The sequence below is a fragment of the Rhineura floridana genome, unplaced genomic scaffold (genome assembly GCF_030035675.1).
Source record: "Rhineura floridana isolate rRhiFlo1 unplaced genomic scaffold, rRhiFlo1.hap2 scaffold_35, whole genome shotgun sequence".
NCBI lineage: Eukaryota > Metazoa > Chordata > Lepidosauria > Squamata > Rhineuridae > Rhineura > Rhineura floridana.
This window is the reverse complement of record NW_026902533.1, coordinates 20,284-42,101: the sequence shown is the minus strand read 5'-3', so window position 1 is coordinate 42,101 and position 21,818 is coordinate 20,284. Positions and strand designations below refer to the sequence as shown.

At 41.3% G+C, this 21,818-nt stretch overlaps 2 protein-coding genes across 2 annotated transcripts; both read left to right on the top strand.

Moving 5' to 3' along the window:
* The first annotated feature begins 6,485 nt into the window (after window positions 1–6,485).
* Window positions 6,486–8,907, top strand: LOC133375424 (olfactory receptor 14A16-like). Its single transcript, XM_061607000.1, has 2 exons — window positions 6,486–6,548; window positions 7,928–8,907. Exon 2 carries the CDS (start codon window positions 7,957–7,959, stop codon window positions 8,905–8,907), a length of 951 nt encoding a protein of 316 aa, XP_061462984.1. The 5' UTR covers window positions 6,486–6,548; window positions 7,928–7,956.
* Window positions 8,908–20,145: 11,238 nt separating this feature from the next.
* LOC133375423 (olfactory receptor 14I1-like) lies at window positions 20,146–21,096 on the top strand. Its single transcript, XM_061606999.1, has one exon. It carries the CDS (start codon window positions 20,149–20,151, stop codon window positions 21,094–21,096), a length of 948 nt encoding a protein of 315 aa, XP_061462983.1. The 5' UTR covers window positions 20,146–20,148.
* The last annotated feature ends 722 nt before the right edge of the window (window positions 21,097–21,818 follow it).

The window sequence follows — 21,818 nt, the reverse complement described above, 5'->3', positions numbered from 1 at the left end:
TACTTTTTTCACTCTGCCAAGCTCTGGCAGGTTGGGAGAAGGTGGCTAGGCAAGACAACTGGGCAACCACATGAATTCCACCATCAAGAGGATGGGAATGTCTTGGGAGAAATGGCCAGGTGGCTGATTCCTGCATTCCTCAGCATCTGTTCCCTGAAACTGGCCTCACTCTGCCTAATGATAGGGGTGGCCCTATGCTGAATTAAGGGAGTCCTGCATTGGCATGAACTGTAACATTCTGGCAAATATTGCATAGAAATAAAATTCCAAAAAGATGAGGTATAAGAGAGAAGCAACATACAAGGTGGTGGGCCATGTTGCTTCTTAAGAACTGTTTATGTGAGTGCTGCACAGCAAAAATGTTCTGCCACACTTGTTAATAGGAAGCAGCTTGGCCCACTAGTTCATATGTTACTTTCCTTAAACAGGAGCAATATCTGGCATTTTGAGTATGCCAAGCAGGGCTATGATAGCTGGCATGCAAAAATCACATCATTCTGCAGACATCATGTAGTGATAAACAAACATGTAAATTCATGCTTAAGGTTTCAAGATGGCAAAGCAAGGCTTTGGCCATGGAAGCTGAGAATATGCTGAATCACTTCATCCCCTAGGTGATACCATACGAAAATAAGTCCTCTTATTGTCATTTCAATTATTTTGAATCCATATTGTGTGGCCATGGCTCTATTATGTGATCATATCCTGTTTGTACTTGTGCTGTTTTTATTTTTATTCTGGCTGAAAACTCCTCCTTCCAGCTGCTCCTGAAAACCTGGACTAGGACAAGGTCTTCCGCTATGTTTGCCGGCTGCCAACCAGCCAGCAAAAGTGTATTGCTCGAAGGCACCACTTCTTTGGAGTTTGTGGTCATTTAGGAAGTGGGATTCTCAGTGAGTGAATCATAGGTGAAAATGGGCAGGGCTCATAGAGCTGGCAGTACATATCCTTCCCATGTAGAAGATCCCATTTTTTATTATTATTTCTGATGCCTCTGGTAAAAATAAAATAAAAAATTAAAAGGTAGCAGGTGATGCAAAAGGACTCTGGAAAGTTACTGCCAGGGAGACTACCCAATGGGCTGGGCTGGATTTTCAAACCATCTGTTTAAGGAAGCCTCCTATGGGGCCATAAACTGCCTCCAAGTTGAATTTAATTTGATTTGATACAGAAACGCTTGGATGATTGGTGGTTGTGGCAATCATAGAGTTACTGAATATTAGTACTCTCAGGGAATGAACATACAAGTGGGGGAAAAAGAATGCTGGGAACTGTAGTTTGTTAAAGGAGCTGAGAGTTCTTTGGAGACCCTTCACAAATAATAGTTCCCAGGATTCTTTGTGTGGGGAGACGCCATGACACTTAGATGAAAAAGTGTGTTTTAAATGTATGGTGTGGATGTGGCCCATATTCGTTGCTATTCTGCTGCTTGCCAGCGACCCTTGGCAGAAAATACCCTGAGTATGTCTCTTTTTTGTCTCTTCCCTCCATCCCTCAGTTAATTTACAGGGTGAAACTGTACTTGGCTTGTCTTTTGAGTCCCCCCCCCCGAATTCTGATTTAACAGAATTGCTTAAGATCTGTAATAATAAAAACTGAGGTCAGTCAGCAGATTGTGTGTAAGAGATTTCTGTAAGTAATTCCTCTCTCTGATTTACATCCAACTTCAGTTTAAGGCACCACTGGATCCAATCCAAGGGAGGTGAATCAGTTGGTCCTGAACCTCTTCTTGCCACTTTTTCAAATATGTCCTCTTCAGTAGCAATTGAGGTTTTTTTTGGGGGGGGAGCAAGAGGAAGTAAGGGGGGTCCTGCTGCAAGGAGATGCCTGACTCTTCCTCCTGATTTCCCCCCCTCTCTACACCGTGCTGCAGGGCTTCCTCCTGCTGCAGGAGAGTTTGAAAGAAATAGCGAGAAGAGGTCCCTTTCCATTCTCGGCAACACAATCCCAAAGGGCTTTAAACTGAACTTGAAGGTCAGTTGAAGAAGACTGGGACTGGAGAGGAATTTCTTCCATTTACAGAAATATTGGCACACGCATAGACCAGAACCCCTCCATTGAGAGGAAGCAGCCCCAAGCATTTCTTGCTATTATTAGAGGTCTTTGGCAAATCTGTTCATTCAAGGAGTCAATGGAAATACGGATGTCATAATAGTGAGTATCCGTTGAAAAGTCACCACACAGGACACTGCTCCCTCCAAGGGCTAAGGAATTTCCACACCAGCAGGAACTGCAGATGTATGACAGATAATGTGCATATATGAGATTGTCTGCGGTGAGGGGAAATCTGAATCCAAGGAAGAAAAGGTAAAGGCTGGCATTGTGATGAAGATGACTTTTTGTGGATGCTGCAAAAACCTTTCCAGCATGAGCAGCACTAATCCACAATAAACTGCAGAGGCAACAATTGTTATGTGAATAAGGGTGTGAGTAATGGTTCAGTCCCCCCTGCACGGCTTTTCAGTTACTTCTGAGTAGTGCTGAACTTACATGGGTCATGAAAGACACATAAAATTGCCCAGTTGCATTTCATTCCCTCTTTCCCAAGGAGGACAATGGGGGATTACTCTATCTTATCCTCACAAATCCCCCATAAGAGAGGTTAGTCTAAAAGGGTTAGAATGTTCCAAGGGCACCCAGTGAGCTTTATGAAGAATGGGGATTCCCACCCCTTCCTTAGAGGTCCCCTTGGAACAATGTCTGCTTTAATCTTCATAGCCACTACCATTAATTGGGTAGAGTAGAGTAGAGTAGAGTAGAGTAGAGTAGAGTAGAGTAGAGTAGAGTAGAGTAGAGTAGTCGCTGAGTAGAGACAGGAAGACTACTAGACTAATGGCATGCCCCCTTTTAAGCCCCTTACACTGTTCCACACCCCTGTCACAATCATCCCCCCTGACGTGTGCATGTCCAGCTGTATGCTAGACAGTCTACATGTGTGCATTGTAGATTGTCCACTTGTTCGGTTAGCCTGAATACTTGGGAGCCTCAAGTGGGTGGTGACCCACATGCACATTCACATTATCTACACCCCCAACTCTTCCCCTGACATTAGTGCATTCAGTGGGACATCAGAAAAGGAAGCCTGCATGCATACAGTTATGTGCACAAGTTGAAGACAGTTGCTTTATGTAGCATTGGAGTTGTAAAAGAACATAAGAGAGAATGGTGTTTATCTTAAACAAAATAAACTCATTTTATTAAGCAAGTACACGTGGATTAGGGTTGCCAGGTGTCCGGTTTTCGCCCAGAGACTCTGTTTTATTTTTTATCCTCTCCAGGTCTATGGGTGAGTCACCTTAATCTCTGGACTCTTAACTTTCTTTCTTTTCTTTCTTTTTTAAAACTAAGTTTCTAGGTGGTCTGGTTTAAAAGATATAAGCCAAAATGGCAGCGTCCCCCAGCTACTTCTGTTATTACCAACTAATCCCTGCCCTTTCAGGTTTTTAGACAATCAGTGAAATTTGTTTAGCCACCTCCCCCAGCTAATAGCTAAACTCCATTTCAAGTTATGAAAACAGTTTCCTTTTCCTGCTTGTCTCACATCAGGAATTCCGTAAATATACAGCTTTCTGCAGCATAAAGAGCACTTTCTCTGTAAAGGATTCGGACTTGCTTCTGAGTAAACATGCATAGCATCGCACTACAACAGAAGTTCACAGTAGGATATTGGTAGGTATAAAAGTGTACATGAAGATTTTTTTAATTACTTGCAAAAATGGCATATTATACATATTATCTTTCAAATAATGTTTGAACAGAAGTTTTAAAAGTATATATGCTGCAGTGTTATAACTTTCTAATTAAGGAGTCAAACAAGTTTACATTTTACTGGACTGTTGAAGATGGCAGTTTATTTGTCTTATTCATAATCTGTTTTGAAAACCTTCCCAATATGAATCTTTTCTGGGAGTAAAGCTGCAATGCTAATTCCACATACCTGGGAGCTAACCCCAGTGAATTCAGTAGGACTTACTTTTGAGTATACATGGTTAGGATTGTGCCAGAAATCAATGGGACTTTAGAGTGAACATAGAAAGGGATTGTGTTGTAAATCTTTCTATCCCAATCTGATCCTGTGGTGTTTTTTTAAGCAGTTATGCAAGTCTTACTTAGGTGTCATTGCTTTTATTTGGCAGGAAACTAATACTTATTTTTTTAAAAAAATTATGCAATGGCCATTTGGTTTTGACAATCAACTATTATATAGGGTATATGCATTTTTACATCTCCAGTGTGTGTATATGGAATATTTCCAACAACCCTGTGAGGTAGGGCTGGAAACCAAGGAAGCTCACAACAAGAAATAAAGCCATTTAAATAGAATGACCATAATCAAGTATAAAACAGCTTCAAAACAGCTTAAAATGGCATGATTCTGAATTTTGGATTGGGTGAGTGAAGTTCCTTATCACTGAATTTGCAGTCCTGTGCATGCTTCCCTGTCTGAGTAAACCACTTTGAATACATTAGGACTTGCTTCTGAATAAACATAAATAGGATTGCACTATAAATATATTTACAGGTTGTGTAAATAACAAACATCTTGGACATTCATGCATATATAAATATTTCTTCATATTATGTCTTGATATGTATCTGATTTCACACTATCATTGTAAATTATTATTTACAAATTATTCTTTCCTGTACATTTTAAGTGGGCCCTTCTTCCTTGGGCTGGTCATGTTCCCCCTCTGTTGTTTTCACCCTGAAGGACAGATGAGGCTGAGAGATGGTGCATAGCCTATGGTCACCCAGTAAACTTTGTAGCTGACTTCCATTATAAAATTTAATTAAAGTGGTTTATATGCAGGCAAAGTTTATGAAGTAATGCAGAGCCACATAATACCCTTAAAGCACATCCAACTATCATTTAAAGTGCTTGACTTCCCTCAAAGAATCCTGGGAAGTGTAGTTCCTCCCTCACAGTTATAGTTCCCTCCCCAAACTACAGTTCCTATGATTCTGTGGTGGGATTCATGTGCTTCAAATGTATGTTGAATGTACTTTAAATGCATGGTATGGAACTGCCCTAGTATGTTATGCATTTCTTAGTGAATTGAAAATAACAATTTTAAAAGTTAAATTTTAAACATGGCTGTAGTTCAGTGGTAGGGCACAAGCTTTGCATGCAAAGGTCCAAAATTCAATCTCTGGAAGGGAGTATTGCCTGGAGTCCTGGAGAGCTAGTCCATGTCATCAGTACTGAGCTAGATGGTACCAAATAGGGTTGCCAGGTTCAGGGCCTGAGACTGATCCTGCATCTTTAGGAGAAGAGAAAGTCAGCCAAGTGCAAGTGTTCTTGCAACATTGTAATGGGAAAAACCACAAGGTGGAATTCTCCCTTCCCCCTGCACAACTTTTAAAGACACAGAAGACCTCTTTGTGGCCAGGCCCAGCCTCCAAGAAGTCTTCTGTATCTTTAAAAGGTGTGCAGGGGGAAGGGAGAATTCCACCTTGTGGTTTTCCCCATTATTGCAAGAACACCTGCACTTGACTGACCTTCTCTTCTCCCAAAAATACAGGATCAGTCTCAGGCCCTGAACCTGACAACCCTAGTACCAAATGGTCTGAGTCAGCATAAGGCAGATTCCTTTGTTCCTAAAAATGGAAAGAGACCCAAGGGCCACAGTGACTCCAAAATGTATTTATGTATTTTATTTACAAGATTTATATACTGTTTTATTGTAAAAAAAACCAAACTCAAAGTGGTTTATAGAAGGAATTAAAACAATAAAATTATTAGCAAAAACAGTTAAAGACACGTATTAAAAACATTCAAAATAATAAAACCAACAATGTATTAAAAACAGATAAAATATATACTAGCTTCTACATGCCTGGGTAGGCTTGCCTAAACAAAAATATTTTAGCAGGTGCCAAAAAGATTAAAATGGAGGCACCTACTAATGTCAATAAGCAGGGAGTTCCAAAGTGTAGGTGCTGCCACACTAAAGGATCTATTCCTTATAAGAGCAGAACAAATACTATGCGGAACCCATAACATGGAAAACACACTTTGAACTTGCCCTGGTAGCAAATCGGCAACGAGTGCAGATTTCAGAGCAGAGGTATTATGTGCTGATAGGGTCTCACTCATGTCAGCAATTGTGCTCCAGCATTCTGCACTAACTGCAGCTACCAGGTCAGGTTGTGCTGCTTGGGGATTTATGTGACCTTGGCTGACTGGCTGCCAGGATATTTTCAGTTTTGGTTAGGAACCCTGATTGGTTGTAGGATGCTGAGTTTTCTGTCTTACTCATAGGGATCTTGTTGTGCTTGGTATGGTATTGCATTTAGGAAATTACCACTGTCTTTCCTTTTTCTTTTTCCATTTGCATTTCATTTACCTCTGACCTTACTCCCTTGCATCCGTGGGAGCAACAACAATGGTTCCATGTGGTCAGCTCAACCCCTTTAAAGCCACTGATGATGCACCTTGTTATTTGCATGATGGTTTGTTTCTTGCCCAACAGTGGTAAAAGAGGATTCAGATATTGGGAAGTGAGGCTTCAACTGCTGTTGTTCCCAATATACCGCCTGTGAAGGTAGACCAAACCATGTGTGTTTTCTCTTTGTCAATTACGACTCACTGGAATTGGGCTGGCTGTCAAAGTGGGTTTATAGCAGCCCACAGAGTAGGCAGGAGATAGCAGAGAATCTTCTTAACTCTTACTCATTTTTCAGTCCTCTCTTTGCAGTGAAGGGTCAAGTCTGTCAAGAAGTTTGGAGCAGCACGTTAAAAGGCAGGCAGAGCATTCCAGGCAGGGGGTTGCCAATCTTACCTTGATATGGATATAATTGCAGAGGATCCCTAATCAAGCCTTACCAACAGCACAAACCTAATGATATCTACTCAGAAATAAGTCCTATTGAGTTCTATGGGACTTAGTCCCTTAGTAAGTCCCTTCAGAATTTCAGCCTTTAGGGACATCCATCTTTACTCCTGAGTGCTCCCATCTAATATCTCCACTAATACTAGGCTCCTTTCTTCCTACAGTGGCCTTCTGCTGACTGGACTGGCCTGATGGCCAGAAGCCAGAAGCAGGTAGTCTAGATTAAATGTTCCTTACCCAAGATCTCTAAGCAAGTGAGAAGGAATAATCCTGTCATTTCATCTGGACATGGGAACACTCTCATTCAGCTAAGATTTCTCTTAATTTCGAATCAGAGTATTTTTTTTTGTTTCAGTGGTATGCTCCAAGAAACTGTGGTTGATGCTTATTGTATCATGCTTAATGACATCACTAGCATCCACCTTATGACATCACTAGGGCACACTCCCATGATATCACTAGGGCCCGCCCCTGAAATCTCAGGGTTTGGGATTCTTCTGAGCTGGCAACCCTAACATGGATAGGAAAGCCTAATCATCTACATTAGCTGAATTGAACAGGTAGAGGGAGAATTCTGGGAAGAAGGAAGAGGACACTGAAGTGATGACAGCCCTGAGAAAATCAGTCTAACCAATCAAAGGCATGCTTAAACTTGAGGAAACTAACATGGAGAGAATTCAAGCAGGGCCTTTTCAACTGACTATATCTATTGTCCCTAATGGTCAATAGATTCAGAGCACATAGCAAGACAATGCATTGACTGAAGTTAAACTTCCAACACATGTAGGCGTCCTTGTCTGGCGCTGAATGTTCAATTAAACTGGTTTCTATATTAACACTTTCTGTTTTAATGCCGTCAGTCAGTACTTCTGTGAAGTCCGAACAGCTCTCTTGCTCTGACTTTTACTTAAATGAAGTTGGATTTCTTCTGATAAACTGTAGTATAGGACTGGGATATCTTTATTTTACTTTAATTTTATTTTTATCCCATGACAATTTCAGCAAAGGAGTGTCTGGCAGATTTGATCATCAAAGTAAACTGGCGAATCAATAGTTCTACATTAATAGTTGTTATCTTCTTCCTTGTACAGGCAGCAGATGAATTAGTACTGTGAACAAAATGCACAATCAAACCTCCATGCCTACATTTCTGCTGATGGGATTTTCAGAAATCCGGCAACTACAGATCTTACACTTCTTTGTGTTCCTAGCATTGTACTTGACAGCAATAACAGGAAATCTTCTCATCATTGTGGCAATTGCCTTTGATCACCACCTTCACACTCCCATGTACTTCTTTCTAATTAATTTGGCCATGATGGACATTGCAACTATTTCAGTCATAGTACCAAAATCAATGGCTATTTCCCTTCTAAATAGCAGGTGGGTTTCTTATTTTGGATGTGTTGCTCAGGTTTTCCTTTATTTCTTATTTGCATTATCAGATTTTCTCCTCCTAACCATAATGGCACATGATCGCTATGTCGCTATTTGCAACCCACTCCAGTATGAGACCATTATGCACAAAGGGGCCTGTGTTCAGATGGTAGCCATTGTGTGGGTGACTAGTCTTCTTTATGCCATATTACACACTTGTGGCACCTTCGCAAACACCTTCTGTTCTATTGCTGTCAGACAGTTCTTCTGTGAAGTCCCTGCCTTACTGAAGATCTCCTGCAGTGACTTTTACTTAGTTGAAGTTGGGTTTCTTGTGATAAGCTCTAGTATAGGAGTGGGATGTTTTATTTTTATCATCATAACATACATGCAAATCTTTTCTTCAGTGCTTAGAATCCCCTCTATGCATGGTCAGAAAAAAGCTCTCTCCACTTGCCTTCCCCACCTCACTGTTGTCTCTGTGTTTCTGTTCACTGGAGTCTTTGCCTATGCAAGACCTCCCACTGATGCTTCTTCTGATCTGGACATGGTTTTTGCAGTGATATATACCATTATTCCTCCCACATTGAATCCATTCATCTACAGCATGCGAAACAAAGAGATTAAAACTGCTTTGTGGAAATTGTTTGATCTCTGGCATTCCTCCAAATCTTTCTCCAGGGTTGTTTTTTAAGAGTGGGATTGTATGCAGATGGTTGTCCTGCAGTTTTTACCTTAGTGAAATTGCAGTAAACATTTCAGCATTCAGAGAACATCATTTTTATCTCATAAATGGATCTCTGTCTCTTCTAGCATATATCCAGTGTCATTGTTTTCTTGTGCATTGCAATTTGTTGGCTACCTACAACCTAAGATTCTTTGAAACCAGTTCCACAAGCTAATTTCTAATATAAGCGGAAATATGCATTAAATGTTTAATATTTTCAATAGAGAATAGACTGGGGTGATTTTGGCCACACTAGTAATGCAATTGATAAAAGCCTTCCTCCTAGTATCTTTAATCTTAATATTGCGGGATCTCCTACCGCAATTGCAATTGGTATCTAGATTCATTGCTGACTCAGTGGCAGCCCGACACAACTCACACAACAGTCGTGTAGGGGAGTATGGCATGAGTGAACTATCCCTGTAGGTGGTTATTTTTCTGTCAATTAAGATGAAGCATATGCTGGACCATCAAGACATTGCATATGGATTACTGAAGCTGGCATCCAGAAAGGAAATCTTGTTTTCATGGATAATTCCAAATCTGTTTTTCCAGAGAAGGGGGGTTATTCCATTCATATTTCTCTATCATCATTTAAAAGCCTAACATTTTCTTGAAATGCTAAACAAAGGGCTTCCTTGCTGAATTAGTGAAATGGCCCTTCTGGATCAACTTTCAAATCTCATGCTCTATCCCAGTGGTTCTCAATCTTTTTGGTATGGTGAACTGCAAGTTCAAATTTACTCTCTATGCTGTGTCAGAAAAATGGCTTCTCTGCTTAAGAAACTGATTCCTGGCTCAGACCTGGGGAAAAAAATCTGTTCTCACCAAGTGGGATGAGCTTGTCATAGTGGAGCACCTGTGTTATCTGTGCTTGAAAGTCAGGGAATGAGATCTATTAGTGCCTTCACATCAAAAGGATTTAACTCCCTGTGCAAGCACCTTGTGGCAAACCATCGTCAGGACAGTTCCCCAGTGTTAGAAGTTAAAAAGTAAGATTTAAGCCTTTCTGACAGTATTGTTCCCCTTCTTACTGCAGGAGTGCATTTGCTTCCACCACTCCTCCTTGAAAGAGGACTCGGGAGATTGAATCTCAAAGGGTTGGGGTGGGGGGGCACATGGATGTCACTGACCAATCACGGGGTTTATAAGCCTGCTTGTTCCCAGAGCTCTTCCTCCTTTTCTGTTTGTTATACCCACCTTGTCTCCCTATATGCAGTGTGGGCTCTGACTCATCTCTTGTTTTAAGGGGCTGAGTAGGAACTTTCTGAAGGGAATCCTTGATTGGCCTTCGGATCCCTCTTTTTTCCTTCTACTGTACAATGCTGGGAAGAATTTGATTGACACCTTGGGAGTGATGTGGACAGTTTTCTCTTTGGGCATTGAATGAAGGAGGGAAAGAAGGTGAGGAGAGAAACGTTAGGTATATTGGGACATTATTAGGTTAAGGGTTTAGGGATCTGCCAGTGCATTAAGACACAGTGCACTTGTGTGTGTGGGGGGGGTGCCTTTTAGGCCTGACATGCATGTTTTGGGAAACTTCTGGAATGCAGGGCCTGGGTTATGTAGGTTGGGTTCACATATCCCATGCTCACCCAGCAAGACGGGAGTAAGTTTCTCCCCATCCTTTTCTGGGGAGCCAGAGACTGGGGCCGCACTACATGCCCAAGGGTCTGGAGGGATGTTCCTTGCCATAATCAGTTAAAATCCTCACCTGCCCTTACTTTCTGAATTCGGTTTATAGCTCTTCCAATTTGTTATATTGCAAACTATGACCATTGTTTCAATGTTTTGCCTCACGGGTCTTCTCTTCAGGTGTGGGGGCAACTGGTTACAAATGTAAAAACACAGCATTATAATATGCCAATAATACAAAAATATGTAAGACGTATTTTTCATACCAGTTAAGGAGAAAAAGCAATAATTATTTTAGGTTTACTATAAATCCTGTGAACCACTTGCACAGGTTTCACAACCCACTTGCAGATGATGATCCACAGGTTGGGAAACAGTGCTGTAACCCATCATTTCACATAAAACACACATTCTAGCAGTGTAACATTAAATAATTTGCCAACTGTAGTTGGATATAATTAACGAAATCTGAGATAATGCTAGTGCAATATGCACTGAGACACATATTGCAAGCATTAATTATTTGTTTATGTTCTCTACAAAAACAGAGTAACAGGGAATTGAGGAATTTCAACAATGTTTTCTGATCAGCTGTGTGACACTCGTGGGAGGGAGGTCCTAAAAGCCAACAGTGAACTTAACTCACCTAATGCTGTCAGTATTTGGTAATGCATAACATGATCGATATTGTCATTACATATGCAGTAATTTAAAGACCTGTTTTTGCAAAAAAAAAAAAAAAACCAGCTATATACACTGTGGCAAGTGCCACAGGAAGATTGAATGTGCTTTGTTGAGGGGACTCACACATCATCTACACATCATACCCTAAAGAAGCTGAAGGAGAAACAGACTCGTACAATTAAAGGTATTTCAAAATTTAAGGCGTTTGGTAAAATGATTTGGTTATACTCAAGAGGTGTTTGTCAATTTTTCCCTTTGTGTCACCTATCTATTTTCAAGTGGTCTGATGTATAGTCAAAACTTCAAAAAGCTGAGACAGCAAACATTACACTGTTTGACTTAAAAATAAACAATGACCACTTGGCATGGTATAAATATTCCAAAAGAATAGAGAAAATAAATATTATACTAACAGCCAATGCATGAATGGATTCCACTAATGCCCTGCAAATTACTGTTCTTTCAATTGCAGTGCATATTTTATTTATTTATTTATTTATTTAAAATATTTATGCCCTGCCCTATTTCCAAGGAACTCAGGGCGGCTTACAAATAAAAACCATAATCAATTAAAAACAAGCAATATACAGTTTAAAACAATTAAAAATAGATTAAATCAGTAAAAGTTAAAAAAGACAATATTAGTTAAAAGCCTGTCTGAATAAAATAGTCTTAACCTGGGCACAAAAGGATGAAAGTGAGGCAGCCAGTCGAACCTCGCTAGGGAGGGAATTCCACAATCTACTGAAAAAGCCACTGAAAAGGCCCTATTCTGTGTTTTTACAAAGCAAGCTTGTGAGAAAGATGGAATATTGAGCAGGGCCTCACCAGATGATCTCAAAGTTCGGACAGGGTCATAGAGGGAGACACGATCTAACAGATAGCCTGGACCTAAGCCGTATAGGGCTTTATAGGTTAAAACCAGCACTTTGAATTGTGCTCGGAAACAGATTGGAAGCCAGTGGAGCTGGTACAACAGCGGGGTTGTATGTTCTCTGAGCCCAGCTCCAGTTAACATCCTGCCTGCAGCTCTTTGTACCAGTTTAAGTTTCCGAGCAGTTTTCAAGGGCAGCCCTACGTAGAGCGCATTACAGTAGTCCAATCGGGATGTAAGTAAGGCATGTGTCACCGTAGTCAAGTCTGACAGGTCAAGGAACGGGCGCAGTCGGCGTACCAATCTTAGTTGAGCAAAGGCACTCCTTGCCACAGCCGAGACCTGTGCCTCCAGGTTCAAGGCTGAGTCCAGGAGAACTCCCAAACTGTGAACCTGTGATTTCAGGGGGAGTGTAACCCTGTCCAGCACAAGTTGGATCCCTATTCCCTGATCCGCCCTTTGACTGACAAGGAGCACCTCTGTCTTGTCAGGATTTAATTTCAGCTTGTTTGCTCCCATCCAATCCATCACTGATACCAGGCAATGGTTCAGAACCTTGACGGCTTCCTTAGTTTCGTTAGATGGAAAAGAAAAGTAGAGTTGGGTGTCATCCGCATATTGGTGACTTCGAACCCCAAAACTACGGATAACCTCTCTCAGCGGCTTCATATATATGTTAAATAACAAGGGGGACAGAACAGAACCCTGGGGGACTCCATAGGTCAATGGCCAAGGGGTCGAAAAGACATCCCCCATAATCACCTTCTGGGTTCGTCCCTCTAGGAAGGACCGGAGCCACCGTAAAACCATGCCTCCAAGTTCCATCCCAGCTAGGCGACCCAAAAGGAAACCATGGTCGATGGTATCAAAAGCAGCTGAGAGGTCCAGCAAAATTAACAGGGACACACTCCCCCTGTCCATTTCCCTGCGTAGGTCATCCACCAAGGCGACCAAAGCCGTCTCAGTCCCATAGCCAGGCCTGCAACCAGATTGAAAGGGATCTAGATAATCCGTGTCATCCAAAAATCTCTGGAGTTGGGTCGCCACCACCCGCTCTATTATCTTGCCCAAAAAAGGTATATTAGAAACTGGGCGATAATTACCTAATAATGAGGGGTCCAGGGAGGATTTTTTCAATAAGGGTCTTATTACTGCCTCCTTTAAGCAGGACGGTATTCTGCCCTGAAGTAAGGAGGCATTAATCACTTCCCTGACCCATTCAATTAGTCCTCCTCGGGTATTTTTTATAAGCCAGGAGGGGCAAGGATCTAATATGCAGGTGGTAGGATGTGCCTCTCCAAGGAGTTATCCACATCCTCGGATTGAACAATCTGAAAAGAATCCATTCTAATCGAGCAAGTAGAGGCCAAAGTTACATCCACAGAGACTGTATTAACATTGGTGTCTAAGAGAGAATCTGAGTGACTTTATCTGCAAAATGTCGTGCAAATTCATCACAGCGGACTGTTGCATGGTCACTATCATATTCACAGGGGTCAGAATTTAAGAGGCCCCTGACCACTCGAAACAGTTCCGCTGGATGAGACTTGGCAGACGCAATGGAGGCGGAAAAGAAGACTTTCTTTTGAGCCCGCACTGCCACGGAATAAGTCCTTAAATAGGTTCTAGCACGTGTTCGATCAGATTCGCTCCGAGTTTTCCGCCAACAGCGCTCTAGCCTTCGTCTTTCGTGTTTCATCGCCCCCAGCTCCTTCGTAAACCAAGGAGCAGATTTGGTTCCAATCCGCGAGAGGAGGCGCTTAGGAGCAATTGTGTCCACCACCCTGGTCATTTCCTCATTCCAGAGGTCAACCAGGGCTTTGACAGAATCACCTGCCGAGGTGACAGGAAACTCCCCAAGAGCCGTCAGGAAACCGTCTGGATCCATCAGTCTCCTGGGGCGGACCATTCTAATTGGTCCCCCACCCCTGCGGAGGCTCTGAGTCCCAGTAAGTTTAAATCTGACCAGGAAGTGATCTGTCCATGACAACGGAACTAATGAAAGGTTCTCCACACCAAGATCACATATCTCTCGACCAACACAGAAAACAAGGTCCAGAGTATGACCAGCAACATGAGTGGGGCCAGATATTACTTGGGACAGACCCATGGTTGTCATGGAGGCCATGAAATCCTGAGCCATTCCAAAAAGGGGAACATCGGCATGAACATTGAAGTCCCCCAGTACCATAAGCCTAGGGGACTCCAATACTAACCCCGAAACCACCCTGGTTAGCTCAGGAAGGGAGACGGTTGGGCAGCGGGGTGGGCGGTACACCAACAGAATCCCTATTCTGTCCCGGGCACCCAACTTCAAGTAAACACAGTCAAACCCTGAAGACTGTGGGAGAGGATACCTGGTCAGCTGTATAGTATCTCGAAAAACCACTGCGACTCCGCCTCCCCGCCCCCCGGGTCTAGCCTGCTGATGTACAGAGAAACCTGGAGGACAAAGCTGAGAGAGATTAACCCCCCCCGCTTCATCCAACCAGGTCTCAGTAATACATGCCAGGTCAGCATGCTCATCCAGAATCAACTCCTGAATAGCACTAGATTTCCCATTTACTGACCTGGCATTGATCAGCAGCATTTTTAACCCGGGGGAAGTGTCATCAAGGCTATCCAGGTTATCTGAGTGGGAGAGCAACTTAGGAGTTATCAGCATTCTATTAGATTCTTCCTTAGTTCGATTAAATTGCTGTCTCCCAAAACCGTATCTCCCTTGACCCATCAGAGTGTCAATGGCCGCCCCTGGAATCCCCTCCATTGATTTACTATTCCATCTAGCAATATTTTGACTTGATTTAAGTCAATGTGATGAACAGTGCATGGTTGAGTTGGCTTGGGATAGTGTTCCTCTGGTTTCATTTTCCATGGCTATATGGCATTGGGAACTCGAGGGAGTAATGCCATTTACAGTAGGGACAAAAGGGGAACATGTTACAGATGCATTAAGAAATCTAGTATCTGAAACATGAGCCAAAGATGTCGCATGTATAGAGACTGCATCCTCCCGAGAATTAGATGTGTTTGAAATTTCATATGGATCAGTTGAACAGGACATTTTCCTTGCACTTTCCAGGGATTGAAGTAGATTTTTTAGTCTTTCAATAGTCTCCATTTGTTGGTCAGGGTTGAAGTCCGGAAATAGGTCCAGGAGCAGCGTTTCTTCAGGTAATGTATTCTGTATCTCAAGTTTGTTATGCCTGTTTGCCAGAACATCGATGATGTTTTCTGTTCTTAATTGCTGTTCATCTAATACTTTAGCAGGGTTGATGAGATGTTTCTTTACTTCAGCGTTGGTCTCTTTTGTAGATTTTAAATGATTGTTTTGATCCAGACTTAATGGTATTAAATTTAAGAGGCTTTGGGGCAGGGTCTGATTTTCTGTATGTTGGTGGAAGAATTTGATGTTAGATGATAGCTCCACTTCCATTAATATGAAAATTTGCCATTTTTCCCTCACACCAAAAGGAAGGGTGATGACATGTGAATTCATTCTTTCAGCATCAATGCATGTAATTGGTGATCTGCAGGGTTACCTGGCTGTACTAGCACTATCTTGCATTCTATGGGAACAAAAATCCATCCTGGATCAGTATCACATACTGAACTCTTAGAGACAAATGACACTTCTGGCCTGTGAAATTTATCAGGTGGCTATGTGTCATGACATTGCATAAAGTTAACAATTTTATTGTAGTGGTCTACATTTGAAATACTTGGTTGCCTTAGATTTTGACTGTATTCATAAAGACATGTATAATCTATGCTGCATCTCTGAGTGGTTCAAAGTTGAAAAATAGGGAGAACCCATAACCTAAGGAGAGAACATATTCATTGCACGTTGTAGATCCCAACTGCAATCCTTGGCATCTCCAATTAAAAACAAATGATTGAGCAGTAGGATTGCAATATGAAAGATCCTTGCCGGAGATAGTGGTGAGTGTAGACCAGAGCTTGGAAAAGTTACTTTTTTGAACTACAGCTCCCATCAGCCTAATCCAGTGGCCATGTTGCCTAGGGCTGATGGGAGTTGTAGTTCAAAAAAGTAACTTTTCCAAGCTCTGGTGTAGACTTAGTGCTAGTCAGAAGAGACCAGCCTTCTCCAACCTGGTGCCCTCAAGATGGTTTGGACACCAAGCTCCCTCAGCCCCAGTCAGCATGGCCAATGATCAGGGGTGACAGGAGTTGTAGTACTTAAGATATGGTGAGCACTAGGTGGGGGGAAGACAGGAATAGACACTACTGGGGAAGATGGACATGGGGAAGGTCTGTAGCTCAGTGGTGCAACATATGCTTCACCTGCAAAACATCCCAAGTGGGCAAATTAGTGCAGGGTTGGGAGCTGGGTGTGGGCCAGTAATCATTCTCACTCTGTATAGGGATATTGCTTAAAAATATGCACCCCTCTCCCAATCTCAGAACAATATTGTAAGGATTAGTTTAGTATCTGGAAGCCTGATGTTATCAGAGATCCAAAACTTCTTCAGAAACTCCCAGGCTAACACTCTATTCATCAGTTAATGACAGATTACCAAACTACTTATGTGTTTAACATCATGATTATCTTTTTTAAAAAATTACAAAGGAGTTTGGGGTCCCACTTATACTACAAGGGGTGAGACCGAGAATTTAACTGTTTTCCTCCCTGTTACAGTTGCACAGTTGCAGTTTGTGTTTGAAATTGATCTCCAAGTGGCATGAATGGTAGCTCTCTTTCCATGGCAAACAAAATAAAGGAATGGTTTAAAAGCCCTTGGATGGCTTTATATCACTGTAAATTAGTGAGAAACCTCCCCCCACAACCAGGCAGGCTATGCAAGAACCAAAAATGTTACTCACAATCAGTCATATTTTGTATAAAAAACATGTTTTATTTATTTATGCACCTGTAGGCAAACAACCCTTGCAGTTTAAGAATGTACCTTACAGTTTAATGATTGTTGCTTCCTCCCTGCTAAAACAAGATCAGCACAGCACATCTCTTGTTTCTCTTGTTTGGGCTGATTACAGGTGTTGCCACCACTCACCATATACTCAGAGGCATATGTTACCAAATTCTTCCAAGCTACACAGCAAGTGGATTGGACTGTGAAAGTCCAACCCAAATTGTGTTTCCATTGTGACAAATTTGTAGGGCAGTTTAATATCTCAGAGAGGAGATCAGGTTCCCTGCTCCCCTTGTGTATTCACTGTAATTGCCCAATTTCCCCAATCCTTTGCATGCTTATTGAGTTTAACGGGATTTACTCCCCTGCAATCATGCTAAGGGTAGGTGAAACTGTCCTGGGGGAGGGGGAGGGGAGGAGTAGGGATGGGGAGGGGAGAAGATTGGGTGGGTGGACAAGCATTGAGCAGAGGGAAAGTTCTTTCCTTTCCAAAAGGAAAACATTGTGAACACTATCATTGTTTTTCAGGGTTTCCCCCACCTTTTTATTCTACAACAGACACGTGTAGTCTCCCGCCCAAATTTACACCCAAGCTGTCCCTGGTCACACCCACACCAGACATTTATTCCACTTAAAAAGTCATGGCTTCCCCAAAGAATCCTGGGAAGTGTAGTTTGTGAATGATGCTGAGAGCTGCTAGCAGACACCCTATTCCCCTCACAGAGCTACAATTACCAGAAGAGGGGCAGACTGTCAAATCACTCTGGCCACTGGAGCTTTTCAGAGGAATAGGAGTCCCTTAACAACTGTCAGCACCCTCACAAAGTACACCTCCCAGGATTCTTGGGGGGAAGCCATGACTGTTTAAAGTGGAAAAAAAGTCTGGTGTGAGTGTGGGCATCTGGCTTTTAGAACGCTGACAGTTGGTTCTTAATGAACATGCTTGCACTATATAGAGTCCAATGTTAAATTTTCTACATTAATTAAATTTAATTTAAATCAGCATACATTTTTTAAACTTTTAAACTGCAGAAGATGAAGGTCAGAGTATGGGGCAAGGTCAATAGAAGGATTACAGGTACTCTGTGAACATGGCTGATTTTTAGTTACTTTCAACAAATTATGAGTCCACTAACAGAAAAACATCCAACAAGGGTCTGGATTTTTTTCCCTCTGGTTTTACACTATGAACTCTCGATGCTCTCTGACTGTTTTGTGTATCACCATGAAAATTCAGAGGGTTGTTAAGCAAGAGTTTCTTGAGTTCAGGACTCCACATTTTGAAAGGTTTTGTTTTGAAATGTGCTTATGGGAAGCAGCAGAGTATTTTCAATTTAACATGGCAGAATGTGAAAAATCCATGGTGGCTATAGTATACCGCCACTGTATAATAATTCTTTTTTTACCCATGCTTTACCATACAGTTCCAGGGTGGGTTACAACAATATAATATACACATATCAAAGCAAATAAAACCATTAGAATTGTTAAAGTCATATATTGTAACTGTTCCAAATTGAATAAAGCAGTATAAATTCTGAAAAAGTGGAGGATCCCATGTTACAAAATATTTTTAATGTTAAAGATCAGGGTAACAAGGTGTGTCTTTAACAACCTGCAAAGGCTATACAATGAAGATGCTGGATGGGCCTCTTTGGGGAGGGAGATCTACAATTTAGGGGGTGACACAGAGAAAGCCCTGTGCTGGCTCATCTTTCCCTATACTTCTGACTAGGGATGATGGAGAATTTCACAGTACTCAGATATGAATCTGAGCTCAGCAGCTTTTCATTCATTTGCCAAGCTGGCTAGTGAACTTTACAGATACAATTTTCTTAAAAAAAATAAATTTGACAAACTTAACAACACTGTTTTCAAACTCAGGACTTTTTTTAATTGATTTATTTGAGAGAGGTTAGGGGAGGGGAGGGGAGGGGGAGGGAGGTCTTTGTGTGTGAGAGAATGAGAGTTAACATAGTAATGCTTAATGATACTAGTAGATTTATAAATATATAAGAAAATAAATTTAAAAGAAATAATTATTCTTTGAAATTCTCATAGTCACAGTTTCATACATTGCTGCACCAAAGTGAGGTCATTCTGAAGAACACAGATTGCCATTTCAACATATATAAATACCATTTTCTAGACATTTTAAATGAAATACGTTTTTTAAAAAAAGAAAAGGATTTTTTAAACAAATTGTGTTTCGTCTGAAAAATCTTAATTTAAACATATATTTTGTTTATAAAAAGCTTCCATTAAATAAAACATTGATTTCATTTCTCTCTTTTATGAGTGTTATTGAGTCATCTTTCTGTTAGCTTCTACTAAAGTATCACTTCATGCATTAATGGCCAAAGGGATTTTTCCCCAAAGAAAAGTAATTAAAGGGAGCTTTACAAAGATTTTTGGAAATTATCTCCCTTGCCAGCTTTTCTTCTGCATGTGGGCATTCAAAGCTTTGCAAGAAAAAGGAAGATGAGAGAGAGGATTGGATTTGTTACTTTAAAAAAAAAACCCAACAAACCATAGGGGATGTTTTGCTGATTCTCTGTATCATTCACACACAATAATTTTAAATGTTTTGTTTTGTTTCCTGCATAACAGAACAATAGCCAGTATGTAAGAGGCAATCACACTATCATCAGGAAAATGGAAATCAGTAATGTTATTAGCACCAGTCACCATACAGGGCCAGGACCATATAAAGTTAACGAAAAGCTAACAGCTCTGGACCAAGTGTGAGTAATGATAGTGCATACAAAAGATGAACAGATTCAGAAGAGTGAACCCCATCCTTACTTCTGAAGGTGACAGAACTCACAAGAGAGCCCGCTTTGCAGATCTCAACACTCAAAAAAAGTTGGTAGGGCTTTAAACACTAATGTGTTTGTTGGATTGAAACAGGACTCATGCACTTGTGATAGATTTGATAACAAATATAGCATATTCAATTTACAAAACAATTATTTGGAGTCATCACTAATCACAATTGTTTGTCTACTACTGGTGGATTTTATAATGGATTTTGAAACCTGTTTAACTCATTAATCATCATTGGTAAATTAACACTTCTCGGCTTCTTCCTCCTACAGATAGGATGCAAGTACTAAAGACAAAATGAGCAATCTTACTTCTATGTCCATGTTTCTGCTGTGGGAATTCTCAGAACGACGAGAACTACAGTTCTTACACTTCTTTGTGTTCCTAGCATTGTACTTGACAACAATGACCGGGAATGTTCTCATCATTGTTGCAGTAGCCCTTGACCATCACCTTCACACACCAATGTACTTTTTCGTAACAAATTTGGCTATGATGGACATTGGCTCTGTTTCTGTCATCATGCCGAAATCTATTTCCAATTCCATCATGAACAACAGGTCCATTTCTTATTCTGGGTGCGTGGCTCAAGTTTTCTTCTATTTCTTCTTTGCAGCATCAAATATTGCTATTCTAACAATAATGGCACATGATCGCTATGTTGCCATCTGCAACCCATTACAATACGAGACAATTATGCACAGAGGAGCCTGTATTCAGATGGCAGTCACTGTGTGGATTAGTAGTCTTTTTTATTCCGTGTTACACACTTGTGGTACCTTTGCAAACACCTTCTGTTCTCATGCTGTTAATCAGTTCTTCTGTGAAATCCCAACATTACTGAAGCTTTCCTGCTCTGACCTTTATGTAATTGAATTTGGGTTTCTTCTGTTAGGCTGTATTATAGGATTAGGATGTTTTATTTTCATCATCATAACATACGTGCAGATCTTTTCTGCAGTGCTCAGAATTCCTTCAATGCATGGTCAGAAAAAAGCTCTCTCCACTTGCGTTCCGCACCTCACTGTTGTCTCTGTTTTTATGTTCAGTGCAGTTGTAGCTAATGCAAGGCCTCCAACTTATGCTTCTTCTGGTCTGGACATAGTTTTTGCTGTGATATATGCTGTCATTCCTCCCATGGCAAATCCATTCATCTACAGCATGAGAAACAAAGACATCAAGATTGCTTTGTGGAAACTCTTAGATTTTGGGCATTCTCCAAAAACTATCTTGAGAATTCTGTAAAAACGGGACTGTATCCTCTTCTGTGTGTGAATGGTTGGCCCTGCAATTTTTAAACTTGCATTATAACCACTTGCAGAACATCTGCTTTGCATGCAGAAAGTCCCTGAGTTAATCCCTTGCATATCCAGGTACAATCAGGAAAGATTCCTTGTCTGAAATCCTGGAGTGCCACTACCAGTCAGTGCAGACAAGACTGAGTTAACTGTACTAATGGTCTGATGCACTGTAAGATAGCTTCCTTTGTCACACAGATTGCTCTCCGATTCCTCCATGTCTTTCATTATTGTTTGTTCATGTTCACCCTCTTTTTGAAATGGTTTATTTCACAGTTACACTGATATACATAGAACATAATGAAATGTCACCGTATCAACCAATGTTCCTTCTAAAGCCGTTAGTAAGAAAAACCATAAAGCCTTTAGTAAGAAAAAGGCTGAAAAACATAAAAGGATATCTACATGAAGCCGCTGGGTGCGGTCATCAGGAGTTTTGGGGTGCGTTGTCATCAGTACGCTGATGACACGCAGCTCTATTTCTCCTTTTCATCCTCTTCAGGTGAGGCTGTTAACGTGCTAAACTGTTGCCTGGCCGCGATAATGGACTGGATGGGAGCTAACAGACTGAAGCTCAATCCAGACAAGACTGAGACGCTGTTGGTGAGTGCCTTCTCTGCCCAGATGGTGGATGTTCATCCTGTTCTTGATGGGGTTACACTCCCCTTG

Excerpts from the sequence above, each read along its gene's own strand:
- LOC133375424 (XM_061607000.1), top strand. The coding sequence starts at position 7,957 with ATGCACAATCAAACCTCCATGCCTACATTTCTGCTGATGGGATTTTCA.
- LOC133375423 (XM_061606999.1), top strand. The coding sequence starts at position 20,149 with ATGAGCAATCTTACTTCTATGTCCATGTTTCTGCTGTGGGAATTCTCA.